Source organism: Grampus griseus (genome assembly GCF_964374135.1).
Source record: "Grampus griseus genome assembly, chromosome: 16".
In the NCBI taxonomy this organism is placed as follows: Eukaryota; Metazoa; Chordata; class Mammalia; order Artiodactyla; family Delphinidae; genus Grampus; species Grampus griseus.
Genome location: NC_139010.1, coordinates 25,928,029 through 25,942,629, shown reverse-complemented (window position 1 = coordinate 25,942,629; position 14,601 = coordinate 25,928,029). Strand labels below are relative to the sequence as shown.

Genomic DNA, 14,601 nt, shown 5'->3' with positions numbered 1-14,601 from the left:
GGTTTGGGGTGGGGAACCTGATAGAATCCCTAGAGCTTCTCCCGTCAGTCTCAGCTACAAGCCAAGCAATTTCCCTGCTCACCTGCCACCCAGGTAAATTATTTATAGAGCTCGGAGTCTTATTAGCAGGGGCCTCCCATGACGGAATAGGGCCCTGGGGATTTTTCAGCCAAGTGCCTGGCCGAGTGATAGCAACCCCAGCTCCTCTGGCTGGGTCAGGATGCGGGTAGCTGCTGTGGGGGGGATGAGGACTAAAGGAGAGGTCAGGAGAGGGCTCCAGGTGGAGAGCAAATGAGGATAAGGAAGGGACCTGTCAGCTACTCTTCCTGTTTGCTCTCCCACAGAGGGAGTGTCTCACTCCCCCACCCTCTTCTGCAGCTAAGAGCTCAGTCAGGATCCTCAAATGGCTTTCCTCTAGCTTCCTACTCTCAGAGGCACCAAGGCCTTGGATGGGGCTCTGGGCCTTCCTGGGTCCTACTTGCTCATGGCAGGGAAACCTAGGCATCATTTCTCATCATCTCTTGCAAACCTAGGCTGCAAATGTCGGGATGGGGTGGTAACAGGCTCCCGGAAACCCTCCAGGGCCCTGCTTCCTGCTCTGAGCCACTCTTCTGAGAGGAATACCTCTTCCAGCTTCTTGGCAGGTGCCAAGGCAGGGAGGGAACTATGGGGCTCGTGCCTTCTTCCCGGCTGGTCTTTGGAGGCAGGAGAGAGAGTATTTGCTCCTCCGGAATGCCCCCATGTCCCAGGTGGGAATGCTTTTTTTTTTTTTGGCCGCACTGTGTGGCTTGCAGGATCTTTCCTCACCAGAGATCAAACCCGTGCCCCCTGCAGTGGAAGCATGGCGTCCTAACTACTGGACCACCAGGGAATGCCTGGGAATGTCTTTCTTCCCATAGCTGTGGAGGCCCCAGGGCTGACCTTGGCTGACAATGAATTGGTACCTGCTACCCTCCCTCCACTCCCACAAGGCCTCACACTGCCTCAGGACACAAGCACCCAGGGGCCTAAGTGGTGCAAGCTGAAGATGAGCTGGGGGCAGCAGCCTGGCTGGCGAGTGGGGAGCTGGGGGCAGGGGAGGGCCAGGCACTCACAGTGGCGATGCCGGTTTTCTGGTTGTGGCCCACGCCCCCGTCCACTGCCCGTACGATGAGGATGTACTCAGACTTGGTTTCACGGTCCAGCAGGGTGGTGGTGGTAATTTCACCTGCAGGAGAGAGGGGTGTGTGAGAGAGGGTTTGGGTGGGCCAGGGAGGGATTGGGGAAGGAGGGAAAGAGCAAGTGTGCAAAAGAGAGACGCTTGCAAGATCCAGTGACCTCGCTGCACATGTGTGAATGTACAGGTGTGCATGGGGGGTGGTGAGATGGTGCTCACAGGAGAGAGGGCATAGCACCCACGCCTTGGGAACCCGAATCCCAGAGCTGGGCAGTATAACCCCGTGGGGAGGAGGTATTTTCAGATGTGGGAAAACCTAGGTTGATTATGGAGTTAGGGGCTGGAGAACAGGGCAGGAGGGACATTTGGCCTCAAGCTCACTCACAAAGGACCTCTCACTTAGACTGCTGACACTACCTCACTGGCTTTATCAGCTGGAACTAATTACTTAAATTCCCTGTGCTTCAGTTTCCTCATCTGGTTAAAAAGGAACAATGACAGGGCCTACCTCATAGGGCTGTCATGGGATTAATTCACCTAATTTAGCTCTAAAGCTTAGAGCGGCACCTGGCACTATTTATTCACATGGTCACAGAAATACAGCAACAGGACTGAAACACACCAAGTGCTTCACGCGTGTTCCAACTTGCGGCTCATTCTAGATAGCTCAACCTACAGCGCACTGAGATTTAAGTTATAAAATAATTGCCTTAATTACCTTGTACGTGACATAATTATAATGCCTTGAATTTTCTTTAGTGTATAAACAAGTTATTCTATTAAATATAAACATTTAAAATAGACCATAATCTTTGTCAGCCTGTTTTGGGCTTTTCTTTGTATTTTGGTGTAATTAAAGTGTGGAAGTCATCTGGCAGTGGTGTGACGGTAAATGTTTGACAACTGGCTCCCCAAAGGAAAAAAAATGGTATTTGCTGATTTCCATAGTTATAAATATTCCCACCAGGGCCTTTTTTTTTTTTTTTTTTTTTTTGTGGTACGCGGGCCTCTCACTGTTGTGGCCTCTCCCGTTGCGGAGCACAGGCTCCGGACGCGCAGGCTTAGCAGCCATGGCTCACGGGCCCAGCCGCTCCGCGGCACGTGGGATCTTCCCGGACCGGGGCACGAACCCGTGTCCCCTGCATCGGCAGGCGGACTCTCAACCACTGTGCCACCAGGGAAGCCCCCAGGGCCCATTTTAAGCTGCCCACTTGATGGCATTGAACCTGGAGTTGGGAAGAGATGTATACAGTTGGCTCTCGTGAGCAGGTGTGAGCCAGCACAAGCCAGCTTCAGTACAGTACAGTAGCCAGGTCATCTACCATCGCACGTGGGCCACGGGAAAGAGCCGATGCTTTGAGGACAGTGAAGCCCAGATCTGAATTCTGATTATGGCCCTTTCCAGATGCTTGGCCTTGGAAAAGTCACTTAATATCTTTGAGCCTCAGTTTTCTCATGTGTAAAAGAGAGATTAGTATGCTTTCAAGTTAGAGCTTTGGAAGGATTAAATAACTCTAGGTGAAGTTCCCAACACTCAGAAAATGCTCATTTCCTTCCAAAGGACAGTGAGGGCTCTCCAAGGGCAGGGACTGTGTGCTATCCCCCTTGCCTGAGCTGCGTGACCTGGGGCAGGTTACTTAAATTCTTTGTGCTTGATTTATTCTACTATAAAATAAGGGAGTGGGGCCAGTGGTCCCTAGGACTCTTTCACTCTCAAATTTCCCTTCCTGCCATGCTGGCCTGTCTCTGGCCTGTGCAGGGTTGAGAAGGGAGCTGGGGGTGGTGCTAAAGCCAGGAACAAAAGCCTGACAAAGGTCTGCCCACAGAACCACACTCCTTGCTGGGGTGGTGTCAGTTAATTGGCAGCGTGAGGAAGAAATTAAGCTCTAAGGGCTTCCCTGGTGGCACAGTAGTTGAGAGTCTGCCTGCCGATGCAGGGGACACGGGTTTGTGCCCCGGTCCGGGAAGATCCCACATGCTGCGGAGCGGCTGGGCCTGTGAGCCATGGCTGCTGAGCCTGCGCGTCCGGAGCCTGTGCCCCACAACGGGAGAGGCCACAACAGTGAGAGGCCCGCATACCGCAAAAAAAAAAAAAAAGAAAAAAGAAAGAAATTAAGCTCTAAAAAGTTTTAAACATGAACTTGTTGGCATGATAGATGGCTCCTCCTGTCTGGGAAATTAGATCCAATTAAGGCCACCTTTGTGGAGCAGGCCTGGCTAATTTGACCAAGGTGCTCAGAGGAAAACGCTTGCACCTTTGGAGCTGAAGGAGCCGTGTTAAGGCAGCAAGGAAATGTCCATGTCATTATTAAAGGCCCCGGGTGGAGATGGCGTCCCTGGCTGGGAAGGCTGGGTAGGTGCTGAAAGGTCAGTGTGCCCGCCACTGTATCTGGGGGCGGCACGCGGCTCTCCACGGCTTTATAGAATGGAGCGTTGAAAGTGTGGGCTCTGGAGTTGGAAGTTCAGGCTCTGCGAGTCCTCAGTCAAGTGACTTTAACCTCTCCTATGCTTCAGTTTCCTTGTATGGAAAATGGGGATGCTGTGGGGCTAGTACCTGCCTCAGAGTGGCGGTGATGCTGGTCAGAGCACTTAGAACAGTGCTGAGCATGCAGTTAATATTCGTTAACGATATTCCTCTGAGCTCCCTAGAAACGTTGGCTCGCTGAGGGTGGAGGCTCCTGAGAGCAGGGAGGGAGGCACCTGTTTTGTCAGAGGTGAAAAGGGAGGCTCAGGATAGCCCTGGGTGTGTTCAGTCTTTGTACACGTCAGGACCAGCCACCTGCTCCCCAAGCTTCCAGGAAAGGGGGATGAGAGAGAGATTGCAGGCAGACTTTGAGCAGGGAGGCATGAATAACAGGAAGACTCGATGCCCTGCTGGGCCACCGATCACCTGTGGCAGGGATGGCCAGTGTTCGTCAAAGATTCCTGCTCCCCTCCCAGGCCAGAATGATTGCTGGGGAGGGGCTGCCAGGCCAGGGACTATGATGTTCCCCAAGGCTTCCTTGCATCTAGGTGGGGCCATTGCTTGGTTCTGGCCAACAGGATGTGGGCACAATTGATGTATGTTACCTCCAGGCCTGACCCATAAACATCTCCTTGCACAAGACCCCATATTCCCTTTTCCTTTCTGCAGTGACCTTGGAGCCACAACATGGAAGGGGCCTGGGTACCAGAATCATCATGTGGAAGACTGTACCCTGAACACAGCACTGGACTGCTGTGTAAGTTAGAATTTCTATTGTGCTAAGCCACTGAGGTTTCAGGGTTTGCCTGTTTGGCATCTACAAGTTCCCTTACCCAATACACAAGTGGGTACTTGGAAGTGGACTTGGAGCCTTGCATGCCCACTAAGCTGACTTGGAACCCCGTGAGGGTGACACCATGTCTTACTCCATCCTGTTCCCCAGCATAGCACCTGGAGGGGAACAGGCCCCCACTGATAGCTGACTGAAGGTATGAATGAATATCGGGGGCCTCCCATTCCTTCCCAGCTTCTTTTAGAAGGCTGGGTTCTCTTATTGCTTTTTTCTGCGCCTCTTCCCTCCCTGCCTCAAGGAGGAGAGAAAGCTAGAGGGAGGCATATGGAGAAATGAGAAAGAAAGGAGAGTTACACAGGCTGAGCAGGGAGCTGGGGATGGGGTCCCCAGGGTGAAAAGACCAAAGAAAATAATGATAATAACCTAACTTTGTTAGCACTTACTACGTGCCAGAGTCTACCCTGACTCTGAGTTCTCTATAATGACTCACTGAATTCACACAACAGCCCTGATCTGCGCATCCTCTGTAGGTGGGGAACTGAGGCACACACCATGTTAGGAAGAGGAGCCAGGATTCAAGAATGAGGTCTGCAGGTGAGGAGGGAGACACTTAGGCTTGCAGAAAGGTGTGCCTGAAGAGCAGTGGGTTAGTCAGATACGGGTAAAATGGAACACATTTTAAACACGACAGGGCTCTTCATCACTGAAAGACATTCTCTGGTGAATGGATGAATGTTGCTGTGTGGGGGGTAAGCTCAGTAATCTCACACAAATGCATATCTCAGGGATAAAACCAGGTGCTCAAAGCCGACTTGCTCAGAAACACGGGCCTCCTGTGAAAGGGAGGAGACGCTGGCCCAGAGGCCGGTCCCCAGGCTGAGGACGGAGCGTCAGCCTGAGGTGCAGAGGACGAGGGCCACAGGGGGCTCACCTGAGCGGGCGCTGATCCGAAACTGGAAGGAGCCCTCCAAGGAGTAGATGATGGACTCCTGCCCGTACTCCCGGGAGCGGTCCAGGTCCGTGGCGTTCAGGAACAGCACCGTGGCTCCTTCCGGGAGACAAAAGCAGTGGGGTGCTGCTCACCGGGGGCTCACAGTCCCGGGCTCCGGGGGCAGGATGGGAGCACAGGCCCCAGGGGAAGGAGCCCTCAGGAGGTAGGAAGCCGGCCGCTGGGGAGACCCAGGGATGACAGTGGGCTCAACCGCCTGTTCCCATGGCCCAGGTTCCTGGGCTGTGTGGGGACGAGGCTCCATGGGAGTGGGTGGAGCCTGGGATGGATCCAGTCCTCCGCCTCCGTCCCCAACTCAGTCCTGGCCCGGCCTCAGAGAGTGCGCCACTGCCCCACCCCATCCCTCCCTGCCTGGTCACCATATTAAACATGCTCAGAGGGACCAGCTTTGACCTTGACTCAAAAAGAAATGAAGCTCCATATTAAATTACTCTACATTTACTGTATTCAGTTTTGGTCTTATTTTATCTTGATCACAAGGAGAACTTATCAGGGTTTTTATTTTCTCCTTCATTTCCATCTCTGTGAAATCCTGGGTCGGGGGCCAGCCTTGCCAGCTGCCTGGCCAGGCTCTGAGGGCAGCGTGTCTTGTAGCTGTGCCTGCCAGGGCACTCAGCCCCCGCCTGCCACCCAGCTGCCAGCTCTGGCAGGGTGGCGAGGAGGGGCAGTGTGTGGCCTTCTAGAGTCACCACAGCCAGGCTGGAATCTGGTAGCACCTCTGGCAACTGCCTTAACCTGTCTGAGCTTTAGCTTCTTCCTCTGTTAAACGGGTCTAACTATAAAGCCCAGCTTGTGGGGTTGTTGGCAAGGATCCCAAAGGATGAAACACGCGGGGCACAGGCCTGGCCCGCGGTGGCTCCCACTGAACCGCAGACCGTGGTTACCATTATGCTGATGAATCAATAGTCCCAGGGGCCGTGAGGGGCCAGGCAGGGGGCTGTGGACAGTCAGGTCATTCTGGGCCTCTCCAGGTAGCCGTGGGGCCTCTGAGTTGACTCTCAGTCCTGTCCTGAGCAGGACAGGTACCTTTGCCCTGACACACTCCTGTATCCCAGCATACTCAGCTTGGAAGAGGATTAAATGCCATGATGAAGGTCTCTCCTTATCAGAGGCTCTGGGGGTGATGGGGAGTGCAGGGGGCTGCTTCAGAGTGATATTCTCCAGGGGATGCCTGAGACTGGGATGGGTAAAGGTGGGCTGGGCACAGTCTGGCACCTGCCCAGCAAATCATCAGATACCAGGAAGGTACCTGAAGGTTCTCTTTAGAAGGTCCTGTGATGCCAGGGAAGGTTACCTCTGATTTCACTGCCCCTGATTCCTCCAGCTGCTGCAGCAATTCCTGATATGAGAGTTTCCCCCACAGAACGTCCACTCTGGGTGTAAGGGTGAAGCTTCCGGCCTGCCCTGAGGACACAGCAGGTCCCCTGGAACCTGAGTGTGGAGCTGGTGGCCCTGGGTCTGCAAGCTGGGCCCTGGCACTTGAGACAGCCCAGGGAGGAGCCTCCCATTCTCATCCTCACCTAGGAACACATGCCATCCTCCAAGGTGACCCCTTCGGCCACTATGGGCCCTGGGACCGGCCTCATAGCCCCGTAAACTCAGAACTCTCTGCATGCTCTTGTTTAACCAAGGTTGCTGAATTAATCATTGGTCATTATTCTCTTCCCTGCAGGAAAACTAGCTGCAGGGGAGCAGGGACCAAGTGCCTAGCCGAGCAACTGCACACAGTAGGTGCTCTGTAAAGAACTGTGGGCTGACAGACAACTGGACATCTCCAGAGGTTCCACCTGTCATTGGGAAACACAGGGAGGGCATGGGCCTCTGGCGATCGTGTGCAAGGTCAGGTTTTCATGCCGTCGGCACCATGCCTGCTGGCCTCCCGCCTTCGTGCCTCCCCAGCCCAGGCCGTACCTGCCATGATGTTCTCCACCACGGAGACAAAGTAGGCAGGCTTGCTGAAGGTGGGAGGGTTGTCGTTCTCATCCTGGAACAGAAGAGAGACACGTTGCAGGAGCCAGGGAGGCATTCGGGGCTGGTCGGCACCGCAGGCTGGCATGGAGGAGCTCTGGCCTAAATGTATAACCAGAGCCAGGTGGGGTGTCACAGGGTGGCCAGGTGGCCCCCTAGCTGGGCTACAGTTCAAGGTGGCAGGATAGACTTTGGGGAAACGTGGGGTCAGGAAGGGACAGTGATGGCCGGAGAGATGGAGAATGAAGACAGCAGCTGGGACTCCCAGCTCCCCCGGTTCTCCCTGCCGGTCTCTCGGCTGAACTCCGAGCTCCCTCCATTACTTGCACCCACACTCGGACCTTCCCATCCGGCTCCGCCAAGGTGACAGTGGAAGGTTCTAGGAACCCTCCTACCTTCTGCCTTCTAGAAACGAAGGGAGAAAGGAGTACCTCAATCCTGAAGTATGCAGTGGCAGGCAGGGGCAGGTGGCTCCCAGAGCCTGAATTCTAGACCCTGCTGCACACACACAAGAACAACAGCTCCTCCACCCGCCTGGGCAAACCCAGCCCACCACAACCAGCTGCGGTTCTAGAGCAATCCCTCCTCTGGCCCAGCCCTCACAAGTGGCCAGGGGATGCCGCTGGGTCTATGGGCCGAGCCAGCAGGGTGGGCCCGGGACATGGCCTCCGCCTGCACCTGCAGCTGCTCCACAGTCAGGAGACTTTCCTACCCTTTACGACTCTCGTCCTCACCAACTGTTTTTGCCGTCACTCCGCAAGAGTTTCTCCCTGCTCCCCTCTTGGAGGAAGCCTCGCTGGCCCACCTGACTCAGCACCTCCTCCCCTTTCCCCAAAAGCCCAGCACGGAGCTCAGAGGTCAGACTGGGTCGCAGGTCCCGGGGGAGCCTGTAGGCTTCAGTTCTCAGCCATGCAGGCTCCCAGGGCCTCCCTCCCCCAAGCACTGGGAGCCCCCTGAGAGGAAGGTTCCTGTAGCGAGTCACTCACTTCTGTCTGAGCACGTATGAAGAAGGAGGCGGCCTGACCGCAACCTTGTAAATCAACTATACTTCAGTAAAACGAATTTAAACAAAATTTAAAGAAGAAGGAGGTGGCCTGGTGTCTGGTTGCCCACCCCGTGGGACTTTAGAGAATCCCATCGTGCCGGGACTGTGGGTGGAGGAACGCTCTTCTTCTCTCATCTGGCCCCTGGCTCTGGACCAAACACTGGTCCCCGCTGACCTGTCCCTCTCTCCAGCCTCAGAGAACTGGCAGCGTGAGGCCCCAGCCCATGTCTGATGCCCCAGCAGCACGCCTGGGCATCCCTGGTGTGGGCACAAGTGCCTTAAATATATACACGTATGTACCTATTTAAGCCTTCTGCTCGGCTGCACGGAACGGCGCGGAGAATGTCAGTGACAGAGCATGAGGCAGAAACTTATTAGCGGTGATATTTCCCTGGACCCTGGCGCTGCATTCACTATTAGTTCTAATTCAGTGGCTCCCTCTACAGAAGCTTATTGTCCCCCAATGGGAAATCTACAAACCGAGTTTGACTTCTTTATTAAAAACCAACAAGCAGTGGATGAAAAGGAATCACCTGGCTCCGCTGGCCTTTTCAAGTGTGGTCCTTAGACACAAGCGACTACACCATCCCAAAGCGCTGCTCGAGAGGTGATGCTCACTCACAGACAAGGGGGCACTTTGTTGCCAGATCCACCCTGCTGCCACGGGCAAGGGCAGACCTGCAAGGGCAGCGCAGGGCTCCTGCTGACCCGCATGACAGCTCTGAGGAAATCAGAAAGCGGCGCCCCTTCCGTGGGGCTGAGGTGGCTCCAGGCCAGGGCACCTGCTGGCTTTTGCTGAGAGGGGAGCGAGGTGGACTCCTGCCCCCACCTGCCTCTGCACGTGGAGCCCCCGCTCCCTGGTATCAGCGGGGGAGGCGGAGGCTGCTCATCACTCTTACTCCCAGCGGATAAAAGGTTAGTTCTGTCCCTGGGCCATCCACCTCCTGCTCTGGCTACATGTGACGGGTTGAGGCAAAAAGAGAAAGAGGCCCTCCCCAAGTTCCTTCCTTAAGTGACCACAGGTTGGGACATGGGCTGGGGTTCGGGGCAGTCCCTGGGTTTCAAGATACCACGAGGCCGGATCTTTGAAGGCCTTGCTACTCTAAGTGTGGTCCCCTGACCAGAAGTATCAGCGTCTCCTGGGAGCACGTTACAAATGCAGAGCTTCAGCTCTTTCCCCAGACGCACCAAAGAAGAATTTGCATTTTAAGAAGATGCCCAGGGAGTCCATGTGAACTTTGACGCACACTGGTCTCAGTCACATGAAGACTGGGATATCCAAGCCTCCAAGCCTTCGGCTGTGGTGGAAAGAACGTGAACCTAGGAGTCACACAGGTCAGGATTCAAATCCTAGCTTATTAGGATTGGAAGTAAATTCAAATGCCACTTACTAGCCAGAAAGTGAGGAAGGCACTGGTGACCTTGTACCACCTTATGTTCCCTCCCTGAGCCTCATCTGCTGAGTGGGATTGAGAGAGACTGTGTAACCTGAAAGCAGTTGGCACAGTATGGGGCTAGAGACGTTTTAACTTCCGTTTGGTCCATTCTGCCTGCCCATCTCTGGGTGGCGTGGAACACCTCAACTCATTTCCCCAAACCTCCTCTACTCTCATCCTCTTTCACTTCCATTTCCCTAAAGCCTAGAGAGGGTCCTTCTCTGCCCAGCTGAGTTGTCTGGAATTCCCCTTGCACCAGAGAGCCCGGCGCACGCATGCTGCCGCTCGTACGCACATCTGTCCTATCAGCTGTGACGACGGCCCACCTTACCGGAGCCAGGTACCACCTGCAGGATCTCAGTTAATCTTCCCAATGTCATGAGGCAGTACCATGAGTGTCCCCATTCTGTAGATCAGGACACTGAGGCTCAGAGAGGACAAGAACCACAGGTCACATGGCTACAGGGTGGCAGAGCTGGGTTTCAAAGCCATACGCCTCCCAAGCTGTGCTCCTCCCTCTATTCACAGTGTCCCTTTGTGGGGGGAGCAGGATTCACAGTCGCCTTCATATCCCCCCAGGACCTTCTACTGCACCGCGCACACAGGAGGAATTCACTGCTTGCTTGAGTAGAGCAAGATTCTGGTTGAAAGTGATGGGGGATGGGGGTGGGCGTCGGTCAGGGTTATAAGTGTGGCCAGGGTTAGGGGGGGTCTGGGGGGTGTGGTCAGGGTTGGGGCCATGCGGGGACGAATACCAGGACTCGTCCAGGATTAGCAGGGAGCGTACTCTGCTTCTCTGCTATCACTCTCGGCATTTCAAGGTGGGACGTTGCAGGTTAAAGGCAGGCATGCGTTTGGGCTTCTGTGGATCTCCTGGCCACTCCCTGGAGCCTGAAGTGCTAGATCTAGGGTCCCAGACTCTGACTTTCCATTACTGGACCTGGTTCTGCAGAGACTCTCCATCCTCTCCTACCCCGAAATGCTGCTCCCACAGGCCCAAGCTGCAGGGCTCCCCGCAGGAATCACCCTCGACTTTTCCATCACTGCCCTGTCCTATTCCATAAGCAAGTGGGGTCCCCGTCCAGAGCTGGCCCTGGAGCCTTGGACTTGTGTTGCAAGGATGAGACTCATTAAAGCCAGAAGTAAGGCAGCACCAGAGGCTGTTACCAAAGCCAGCTGGGACAGGAAAGTCATCCATCAACCTGCTCTGGGCAAGATTTTGCTGAGTGTTTGTCAAATCGCAGAGTATCTCCTAAGCTGGCAATCTGATCGAATCCTTCTGGAGCCAGTAATGCACTAACTCTTCCGTCAACACGTGTTCACCCTCTCCGCAGGCAGCAGCCTTTATGAGAATGGGGGCGGGTGTCTTGCGGGGCGGCAGGGCTACTGTCAGACCGTGATCTGCATCCCCGGGATTGCTGGGGGAGCTGCATGGGGTCAGTGAACCAGCGTGGAGCTGGATTCAGCGACATAATTTCAGACACGGAAAGCACTAAGGTGTGCTTGCTATTCATGTCAGACAAGCTGTGGTTTGGTTTCAGGCTCTTTTAGATCTTCACAGGAATGGAAAAAGGAAGTGAAGAAGAAAGAGGGGACCAGAGAGAGAGACAGAGAAGATGACCTTCCAGCAATTCCCTTGAACTTCACCGAATATGGCTATAAATGAAGGAATCAATGACATTTCCTCCCTGCTTGAGCCCCAGCTCCCGTTCCCACTCAGAGGGTGTCCTGAGGTCCCTGAATGAAGTTAGAGCAGGACCACTGGGCTCTTCTTGGGTCCCAGGGCCCTGTGCCTTCCATGGCTGAGCTGCGAGGCGGTTTGCTAGTGGACAGCCTTGGGGACAGTCTGCTGAGTAACTCTCTGAGCTGTGGGGACAGCGGGTTCTGACAGGGCCCCAATACTCTGGGAAGCACTCACCACCCCATACCCTGGAAGGGCAAGGCCAGTGCACCCCTGGGTACTTACAAACACCTCGATGGTGACAGGGACGGTGCTGTTCAGAGGCGGGTTGCCAGCATCCTTGGCCATGACCGTCAGATAAATCAGCCCGTTGGGTATCTGTTCATAATCCAGGGGGCGGTTCACGCTGATCACTGAAATGACAGGGTAGGGCCCCAGGCCCTCTGTGAGCAGACTTTACATGTCCATCCAGCCACGGCTCCCCTTTGGGCAGAGAGGGTGTGGCTGGCTCAGCTGAGCCAGCTCTGCCTTGTTTTCCCCTCCTGCCTCTGAACTCCCGGAGCCCCATGGTCCTGACTTAGGTTTACTGACTGCCTGATCTGTGCCAGGCACAGTGTGGAGTCCAGCAGGTGGTAACTATTTGGGTGGTAACGTAAGCCCCACTTTACAGATGAGGAAACCAGGCTCAGAGAGGTTCAGTGTCTTCCCCAAAGGCACACTGCACATGCCTGGACTCTCACCATGAATATCTTTCATGCTCGGCCATTGATTCTCAATTTGGGAGGGAAGATGTATTGGCTTGGGAGTGGGGGGCACGGGTAGTCTGCAAAGGCATTACCACAATATTAAATCACCACTTTCTATTTGGAAAACAGAAACAAAATTGTTGCTTTAGTAATAGAAAACCCAAGGAGGGTTCCTCTAGCTGAGAAGGTGGTGAGGTGTGAGGGTGGGCAGAGGCATGGGACTGTTACGTTTTTAAAAGGGGGGACACAGATTTTACAGAGACCATCGGGCTGTAGCACCCAGACCCAGGACTGCAGCTTCAACAAGAGCATTTCTCTGACACAGGTGTGGGGTGGGAGGAGGCGTGAGCACTGCACTCAGAGTCACCCAGTGCACATCTGCTCTGCCTTGGGGACACCTAGACCATCTCCAAGCATTAGGGAAGCTTCGCAGAGGAGAGGATGTCCAAATGAGCCCTAAAGCAAGCCAGAGGTTAAAGGGAAGCAGGGCAAAGGGACAGGGAGGAAGGGCTTTCCCAGCAGAAGGAAAAGACTCTTCAAAGCCATGGAAGTGACCCCTGTAAGGGGTGAGAGGGTCAAGAAGTTCAAGGAGGTTGGATTCTGGTGGGGAGGCAGGTGCTGAAAAGCCACCAAGAGCCAGATCCCAGGGCCTCCCTGGACAGCTTTGCTGTGTGACTTTGGGCAAGTCACGCCCCGTCTCTGGGCCCCAGTTGCTTCAACAAAAAGACCAGGTGGTCTCTTGGGATCTTGAAGCTTGAGGTTGTTGCTGCTATGCCCTTCCTGGACTCACAGCGCGGCAGGCAGGGCAAGGTCCAGAGTACGGAACTGTGCCTGGCCAAGCAGGGAAAGGCCATAGCCCGGAAGATCTGGGAAGTGGCCACAGCATGCCCAAAGGATGGGGAAGCTTGGCTAAGAAGCCTCTACCCGGCTCCCCTCCCCCTCGTCCCCTGCCACAGATCTGGCCAGCAGCCCTTCTGAATAGGAACCCCACACACTGTGGTAACTTCAGATGCCTGACTGGCCACAGGCCTAAGACTCAAAGAAAGATCTGGCTGAACTGAGACACAGATCTTGAGCCTATGAAATGGTGACCCCATACCACGTGCTGCTCCAGACGACGGGAGCCGTGGGGCAGCTTCCCAAGTGGTCCAGGGTGTCCGGGAGACAGAAGGGCTCCCTCCTGAGACAGGTGTGATGTGCAACCCCGCCCCCACCTGCCAACCCCCCTCCCAGGCTGGGCCCTCAGCCCTGCCCCACGCGTACCGGCATAGCCCTCATACACACGGATGTCGAAGTAGCTGCCGAAGGCGGAGGCGTTGACTATGCTGTAGGTGATCTGGTTGTTGGGAGGAGAGTCTTCATCTGTTGCCTGGAAAGAAGAGGGCGGACAGGGCCCTTGAGCTTTCAGTGACCCTGGGGCCAGAAGAGGGCAGGTGGGAGGGGAGGGCTGGCCCCTCTCTGAGCCCCCTTTTCTGGGTGATCCAGACCCCCCTTGTCCCTCAGCTGGAGGCTACTCTCTGGCTCCCAGCAGACATACCTCATGTTGGGGTGTGGAGGTAACCTGGGGAATCTAGAGGGCAGGCTGAAGGCCTGGGGGAACAGAGGAAGGCCAAGCCTTACCCAGAGGATGAAAAGGGTCGCCACCATACCTGGCACGGCCATCTCCTACACCCTCAGTACCAGCTGGAACACCTCATGCACAGAGGCCTTCCCTGACCTCTGGACTGGGTTAGGGTCCTGTGCTGGGCACCCCATTCGTCCCCCCTCCCGATTGGAACTTCGTGTTTAATTTCTGTCTTCCTCGTTCTGCCTGCCTGTCAGCTCCATGGAAGCGGGAACTTTGCTTCCTGACTGAAGCTGATACCTGGAATCCAGCACAGTGTTTGGAACACAGTAGGTCATCTAATAAATGCACGTTGCATGAATGCAAGAAGGGAAGGTAGCACTTGGAATTGGGTCAGGGATCCTCCTTTCTCTTGACTGTCTCTGGGGTGGCTGCATTAGTTAGCTCTTTCCAGATGTCTTTGACCCTAGAGAGCCACCAGGGGCCTCCCTCCACTCTGCATGTAAGAGGACACGGGCGGTGAGGGAGGGCAGGGTCCACCAGGGAGCCAGGGCTACGTTCGGAGGGCACGCGGTCCTGTCTTCTGTGTATCCCCCGTGCCCACCTCCTCCACCTCGCCTTCATCCCTGCCTCCTTCAGAAATAAGTTCTAAATGGAGGCTCTGGGTCCCGTCATTCTGGGTCGGCAGAGTGGGGAAGGGGCACGAGGACATTAAGAAGTTTCTGGTCAGAGGTCACCA

The 14,601-nt window shown here is 55.1% G+C and overlaps 1 protein-coding gene across 1 annotated transcript in view; it reads right to left on the bottom strand.

The window, feature by feature from the left end:
- Positions 1-14,601, bottom strand: part of LOC309834716 (cadherin-23) — a gene marked incomplete at both ends in the record, with an annotated part of 313,077 nt that overhangs the window by 32,732 nt on the left and 265,744 nt on the right. Inside the window, 5 exons of the mRNA XM_082673735.1 lie at positions 1,095-1,207; positions 5,345-5,461; positions 7,334-7,406; positions 11,838-11,965; positions 13,562-13,667. Of these exons, the coding sequence (XP_082529861.1) occupies positions 1,095-1,207; positions 5,345-5,461; positions 7,334-7,406; positions 11,838-11,965; positions 13,562-13,667 (537 nt within the window). The remainder of the gene's footprint in view (positions 1-1,094; positions 1,208-5,344; positions 5,462-7,333; positions 7,407-11,837; positions 11,966-13,561; positions 13,668-14,601) is intronic.